Source organism: Mercurialis annua, linkage group LG2 (genome assembly GCF_937616625.2).
Source record: "Mercurialis annua linkage group LG2, ddMerAnnu1.2, whole genome shotgun sequence".
Classification (NCBI taxonomy): Eukaryota; Viridiplantae; Streptophyta; class Magnoliopsida; order Malpighiales; family Euphorbiaceae; genus Mercurialis; species Mercurialis annua.
Window position 1 is genome coordinate 57,981,636 of NC_065571.1, and position 8,031 is coordinate 57,989,666.

The following is an 8,031-nucleotide window of genomic DNA, read 5'->3' on the forward strand; positions in this document are numbered from 1 at the left end:
TCCGCGTTCAACCTCCGATAGTCGATACAAACTCTCCAACCGGTCACCGTTCTCGTAGAGATTTGTTCCCCCTTTTCATTATCCACGACGGTCATGCCTCCCTTTTTTGGTACACATTGTATTGGGCTAACCCAACCACTATCCTAAATCAGATATATAATTCCGGCGTCTAGAAGCTTCACGATTTTCTTATGCACGACTTCCTTCATGTTTGGGTTCAATCTTCTTTGCCTTTGAGTACACTTCTTAGCTTCATCCTCAAGGTGGATCTTGTGCATCGCCACTTGAGGACTTATGCCTCGAATGTCGGAGATTTTCCACCCCATGGCTAACACATGCTCTTTCACTACTTGCACAACCTTGCTCTATTGATCCTTAGAAAGCTTATTTGAGATGATTATCAGCAAGGTCTCATTCTCCCCAACAAAGGTATAACAGAGGTGAGACGGCAGCAGCTTCATTTCAATATTTGATGGCAACTCGGAAGATGGTGGAGTCACACCATTGCTCTTGATCAAACTTTTCGGCTTTGGTTCATCTTCTTCAGTGTATTCATCATCCACAGACTCAGAATGAAACGAGACTTGAGAAATGTGCTGAGAAAAAATTTATGGCCCCTTTAACACATGGGGCTCGATCGAGCCTTTCATTAAAAGGGAGGGCTCGATCGAGCCCTTAGTGTTAAAGGAAGCATGGATTTTTTCCTTTGAGAAGCTTGACAGCTCAAAATTTCCAGAAATTTCCCCCTTTGCTTGGTTCAACACTTACACATTTTCTTGAAGTTGTTCTTTCACAATCTAATCAACCAAGTCTATCCTCATGCAATCCCCCTCCTCGATGGCATTCCGCATTACTCTATTCATATCAAACTCAACCGTTTCTTCATCAATTCTCAACGTCAATTTCCCACCGTGTACATCAATTAAAGCTCTCCCGGTATTCATAAAGGGTCGCCCTAAGATAATTGGGCATTCCTTATCTACCGCATAATCCAAGATAACAAAGTCAACCGGGAATATAAACTTATCAACCTTCACAAGAACATCTTCCATAATCCCATACGGCATCTTCAATGAATGATCCGCGATTTGGAGTACCATCGAGGTGCTCTTCACGGTTTGATCTCCACATAACGCTCTAAAAAGAGTTAGAGGCATAAGATTAATACTAGTACCAAGATCACATAAGCAATTTATTGTACTCATAGTGCATACAATGCAAGGTATAGAAAAACTCCCTGGGTCCTTTAACTTAGCCGGTAGATCATTCAAGATGATTGAGTTACACACTTCCGGAATGGGAACCGTTGCACCACTATCCCAACTCCGTTTGTTGGTAATGATGTCCTTCAAGAACTTGGCATATTGCGGCATCTCTCGGAGTGCATCCGCCAAACTAAGATTAATTTGCAGTTTCTTGAAAATCTCAAGGAACTTATGAAATTTTTTGTTCCCTTGAGCTTTCCTTAGCCGGCTTGGAAACGGGACCGGTGGTACAAACGGGGGCGGTGGTGGCGGCCTCACATAAAGTTCTTCAACCTCGATAACCACTTCCTCACATTCCTTTGGTAACTCTTGACTTGAACTTGCTATATCAACAAACACTTGAGGCTCATCCTCCTCTACAACATGTTTCTTGCCATTGGCCTTTTCCAAGTTCCGCCCACTCCGAAGCTCTATTGCTTTTAGATGCTCCCTTGGGTTGTTCTCCGTAGTAAAGGGCAATCCCCCTTGTGGTCTATCTTGAAGTGATATAGCCATTTGAGAAATTTGGGTTTCCAAATGATGAATAGTGGAAGCTTGGTTCTTCTCTCTTTGCTCCATTTTTTCCAACTTCTCAAGTACCTTTGAAAGCACATGTCCCTCATCCGTGTTCCGTGGTTGTTGGAAACCGGGAGGGTGTTGGGGTCTACCACCATAATTGTTCCCATGGTTTGGGTTTCCTTGATATTGACCTTGTTGTTGTGGAGGCCTATTGTTGCTTTGGAAGCTTGGACCCGCTTGATTAGACCCTTGAGCATTGCCTTGCCCGTCTTGATTCCTCCACCCGAAATTTGGATGATTCCTCCATCCGGGGTTGTAGGTGTTGGAAAAAGGGTCATTTGTTTGCCTTTGTCCCCCAATGTAATTCACTTGCTCACTCAAAACTTGACCCGTAACTAGGCACTCTCCTCTCGAATGGCCAAAATCACCACAAAATTCACACCCGACTTGAACATAAGCCACCGGAGCATTCCTTTGCATAGGAGCGACTTGTTTCTTGAGAGCATCCACTTGAGCTTGGAGTGAAGCATTTGTTGCTTTTATGACCTCCATTTCTCTAACTTGATCAAGAGTCATGAGTGACTTTTGAGTCACGGTTTTGGCGGATTCCGTTTTTAAAGAGTGGGAGAATTTAATTTATTTATTATAAAAAATATTTATGGAGTCGCCACCCGGAGTTAACCTAGAAGGAAAAGATAATTAAAGCATTATAATTATCTTATCCTCTTCAGAGATTCAGGTTCGGAAATAATATCCTATTTAATTCATCGTTTGCTCTTTTTGATAATTACAGGTTAACTTTTCGACTTCTAATTTTAAGGAAAAGGATCCCAAAACCAATATACCCTCGCTGTTATCGAACCCGAATATAACAGGAGTTAGTTTTGAGTGAGAATTTTCACGCAGAGCTTCCGGTTTCCCAAGAAGTTGACGGTACTCATTTTCGTTGTAAGCTAGGAAAAAGGTTTATGAATTGAACACCAATTTATTTTTGAGTGTGTACTTAGTATAGATAAAATATAAATAAATAAGCAAGTAAAATTAAAAGCATAAATTAAATTAATGTATATTATATTATTATGAATTATTAGTATGAAATAATATAAAAATGTTAATTTAAACATTCATTAAAAAAATTTAAAAGATTGGACTTGTATCTGGATCCGCAGATGCTTACGTATCCGTCATGCTGGAATCAAAGTCCACATAATTCGAGTTGAAATATTTTAATCAGTAATTAAAAAAAAGTTTTTTTAAAAAAATAGATTTGAGTCTCAGTTTGTGTGCCGAGACGCCTACGTATCCGTCAAGCCGGAATCAAAACCCACGTAGTTCGCTAGAACTAATACCACAATTGAAAAAGTAAATTTTAAAAGATTCGGATTTGAGTCTCATTTGTGTGCCGAAATGCGTACGTATCCGTCAAGCCGGAATCAAAACCCACGTAGTTCGTATGAGAACTAAATTTAAAAAAAAAGAGTGAGTTTAAAAAGAATTGGATTCGAGTCTCATTTGAGACGCCTACGTAGCCGTCAGGCCGGAATCAAAACCCACGTAGTTCGCTAGAACTAATACCACAATTGAAAAAGTAAATTTTAAAAGATTTGGATTTGAGTCTCATTTGAGACGCCTACGTATCCGTCAGGCCGGAATCAAAACCCACGTAGTTCGCTAGAACTAAATTTTGAAAATAATCGACTTGTGAAAGTTAAATTTGGGTCTCGGTTTGAAAGCCGAGACGCCGGATAAGAAGTTGTAAATTTGGATCTCGGTTTGAAAGCCGAGATGCCGAATAAAAAAAATGTAAATTTGTGAATGTCGTGACGCCGAATAAAAAGTGTAAATTTGGATCTCGATTTGAATATTGAGACGCCGAATTAAAAATTTAAATTTATTTTTAAGTAAAGAAACGGTATAATATTTAAGCACCATAATATTACTAAGCCGGCTTTCGAAATAAAATTATGATATTTAAAACTAAATAAATTAATCAAATAATATTTGAACACCAAAATATTCTTTAATTATTTTTACAAATAAGTACTAGTTAAAAATCAAGATAGATTAAATAATATCCGAACACCGGAACATTACCTAATCTTATCCAAGAATAAATTATTATAATATTAAAGTATGTAAATTAAGATGAATTGAATAATATTTGAACACCATAATATTAGTCGGTTGATTTACTAATAAAATTGTGATATCGAAAATTGGATAAATTAATCAAACAATATACGAACACCAAAATATTATTTTGATTATGATCATAAATAAATAATAATTAAACATGAAAATTAAAATTTGAGATAGATTAAATAACATCCGAACACCAGAATATTGTCCAATCGTATCTAAAAATAAATAAAATAAAAAATTTAGAATTTCTAAATTAGGAAGGATCGAATAATATTTTATCCCCAAATATCATCCAAACGTTCACAAAAAGAAAAACAAAAGAAATAAAAAATTTGTAAATCATAAATAAAAATTCTAATGAAAAATTTAAAAATTAGACTTGAATCGAAAATTAAATTCCGATGTCTACGTAGTCTACGAAGTTCGATTGAGAACTAACAAGCGATGAAAATAATAAAAATAAGTATAATGCAATTAGTCTAAATTGAATTAAGTAGAAAAGTGAACATTAAAAGTTTATAATAATAATAAAAAAAAACAACGTTTTATGCCATATGCATGCAGAGTGTATTAAGCCCAAAATGATGATGGATTTAATTTTGAGGAATTTGCACAAAACACTCCTTTTTTTAACTTATTTGTTCTAAATATCTCAATTTCAAAAATTTACTTTTTTACTCTATTTTTTTATTATTTTTAGTTGTACCTCAATTAGCAAAATAACTTATTTGTATTTTTACTCTCCTTTTTTTAAACACATGCATATCTCATTTTCCTTTTTTTTTCTCTCCTTTTTCTCTTTCCTTTTTCTTCTTTCTTTTTTCGTTTTTTTCTTTTCTCTCTCATTTTTCTCTTTCTTCCTTTTCATTTTTTTCTCTCTCTTCTTCTTCTTTTTCTTTTTTTTCTTCTTCTTCTTTTTCTTCTTTCCTCTGCAACTTTTTTTTCTTCGTTTTTCTTAAATCTGCTTTTTCTATTTTCCACATTATACAAATGAACTTCAAGACAAAGAAATTTGAATAAAAAGAGAGTTTAAGAGATAATATGATGGTGATAGATGAGAAAGTTCTTCTTCTTCTTCTTCTTCTTCTACTTTTTTCTTTCTATGTTGTTTTAAATTATTTTAACATCGTTTTTTGGAATTTTTTACAACTTTTTTTGAAAAAATCGTAATGTTCTTCATTAATGATATTTTGACCTGGTTTTCAAATTTTTTAAATTAATTTTAGAAATCGTTTGAAATTGTTTTCTCGAAACTGTTTTATACTGTTCGAAACATTTGTAAACAGTTTGAAACTGTTTTATACTGTTTGAAACTGTTATTTTTTAAACTGTTTGAAAGTGTTTTTTAGAAACTGTTTTAGACTGCTTGAGATCTTTGGAAACGGTTTGCAACTGTTTTATACTGTTTGAAACCTTTGGAAACGGTTTGAAACTGGTTTTTTGAAACTGTTATTTTTTATGTAAACGGTTTGAAACTGTTTGATACTATTTGAAACTGTTATTTTATAAACTATTGAAAAGTATTTTTTAGAATCTGTTTTAGACAGTTTGAGACCTTTGTAAACGGTTTGAAACTGTTTTATACTGTTCGAAACTGTTTGAAACTGTTATTTTTTAGACTGTTTAAAAGCATTTTTTAGAAACTGTTTTAGACTATTTGAAACTTTTGTAAATGGTTTGAAACCGTAATTGAAACAGTACTTGAAACCGTTTGATACCTTTTTTAATAGATTTTTAATGAGAACAAATAAATTAATAATTTACAGTTTTCTTTGTTTTTTAAGAAAGTTATGATCGTTAGATTTGAATTCGAAGTGAAATTTGAAGCTATTTGATTAGGAATTAAAAATTCGAGCGGATCGAAATTAAATTTGAAAGTCACAATAAATTTTTAAAAAGTAAAGATAGAATTAGAGAAATCAATTTGTTGAATTGTTATGAGCTGAAGATTTTAAATTGAATTGTTGATTTGTTGTTGTTTTTCTCTCTTTAAATGAGCTGAGAAGAGAAGAAGAAGAAGAAGAAGAAGAAGAAGAAACTTTGAATAAAGTGTGTTAGGTATAAGTGGAGTATAAAAAATAAAGAGCAGAGTAAAAAAATAAATGGTTGACACGCTCGGGGTATGTAAATCAAGTTAGAATTTTAGGGTTACTAAATGCTAATATTTTCTAATCTAGGTAATTAGCTAATTCTCTCTTTAATTTTTTATTTATTGAGGAATTTGCAGAAAATACTCAGTTTTTCAAAATATTTGCAAAAATACTCCGTTTTTTGAAAAATTATTTGTCTACCTTTTTTTTCGAAAAATTTCTTTTTTTACTCTGAAAAAATTTGTAAAAATACTCCGTTTTTTTAAACTGTTTGAAACTGTAATAAACGGTTTCAAAAATGTCAAAGTTTTTTAAAAATACTCTGTTATAAACCATTTGAAACTCTATTAGAAACTGTATTTGAAACCATTTGAAACTCTATTAGAAACTCTATTTGAAACGTTTCTATAAAATAGTTTCAAATTGTGTTTTTTGGAACTGTATTTGAAACCGTTTAAAACTCTATTTTTATGAAACCGTTATAAACCGTTTGAAACTCTATTAGAAATTGTATTTGAAACCGTTTGAAACTGCGGAGTAAAAAAATAAATTGCGGAATAAAAAAATAATTTTTTTTTAGGTACGCTTATAAACTTTCATTTTTTGAGGTAAATTTACAAATATTTTAGTTTTTTAGGTATTCTCCTAAACTTTCCTTATTTATTTTCTCTTTAAAAAAAAGAAGAAGAATAGATTTAGCCCAATTGTTACCAAGTAAAGCCTTACGGCCCTATGTGCCTGACCCGTTAGTTTAGGGTCTTAAAGTGGAAATTAATTTAGACCATTGATAATTTTAACCTAATTCTACTCTCTTGCTTAGCCGGCCTCTCACCTCACCTCGCCATTTTTTTTACTGCTCTGTAATCTCAAACATTTCTTCCATTTCATCTATTTGCCCGTTTGCACGCTATTTCTTACAAAAATGGACATGCTTGGATGGTTTCGCCATTTTTCTCGGTTCGATTTTGAGTTTTGACTCTCTAATCAGTTTATTCTCTGGGTTCAACTAGGTAAAACTCTATGCTATTCATTTTTCTTCGCTTTTGTCGTACTTTGTATCTGGGTTTGATAACTGATTTTAGTTTTTGCTTGTATCGTCTTCAATTGAACCGATGATGGTAGACTTGACGATGAAGGGGGCGGAACTACAGCGATTCCGCTATGTCCACAGACTCGATCTAGCCGAATAGAAAACGAAACTGAGTATGTTTTCTTTTGTTTTGTTTATGAGTTTTCTGACTTTGAGTTTGATTGAGGAATTTCTTATTCTCTTTTGTTGTATCTTTAGCAACAGATGTAACAGAAACTATTGAGACTAAGGAGGAATTACCACAAAAATAGACTCTGGGGGATTCACATTTTGAAGATAAGTTATCAATCTGAGTTGATTTCTCTATAATTGAAAATTGGGATTTTGTGATTAGAAATGTGTATGTACCCAGATTTTTTAATGTTTCAGCTTTTGATTTTTCATTTTAAAACAATGCAAATGATTTAATAAGTATTGGAGACATTGGTAGAAACTAATTGAAATACTTACCGCTGCAATTTGCTGTTTTATGCTTGAGCTAAATTTGCTTCAGTTTTCTTATTATTTTGCTGTTGTATGTTGTTGTTGATTAGTTAGTTTTTGTTCGCGTGGAAATAATCCGCCACTCGAATCTTTGAATTTATGATTGGGATCTGTTTCGGTTTGATGCTTTAATCGGTCAAGTCGATCAAGTCTCGCAAAATAGGTCTTGCAAACTTGTCATGATCCGCCGATCGGCCAAATGGCTCGATGAGCTGATCTCCTCCGGTGTTTGCAAACTTCTCTCGCAAACAAATATGTCTCGCAAACGATCGTGTCTCGCAAACGAACGTGTCTCGCAAACGAACGTGTCTCGCAAACGAACGTGTCTCGCAAACGAACGTGTCTCGCAAACGAACGTGTCTCGCAAACGAACGTGTTCCGCGAGGCGAACGTGTTCCGCAAGGCGAACGTGTTCCGCGAGGCGAACGTGTTCTGCGAGGCGAACGTGTTCCGCGAACGGAAC

General features: G+C 33.9%; 1 protein-coding gene across 1 annotated transcript; it reads right to left on the bottom strand.

Annotated features, from left to right (window-relative positions):
- Nucleotides 1-365: 365 nt before the first annotated feature.
- LOC126668795 (uncharacterized) lies at nt 366-2,339 on the bottom strand. Its single transcript, XM_050361972.1, has 5 exons — nt 2,204-2,339; nt 1,845-2,109; nt 1,501-1,737; nt 807-1,395; nt 366-596 (listed from the first exon to the last, which is right to left on the bottom strand). The coding sequence occupies exons 1-5, from the start codon at nt 2,337-2,339 to the stop codon at nt 366-368; spliced, it is 1,458 nt and encodes a 485-aa protein (XP_050217929.1).
- Between the last annotated feature and the right edge of the window lie 5,692 nt (nt 2,340-8,031).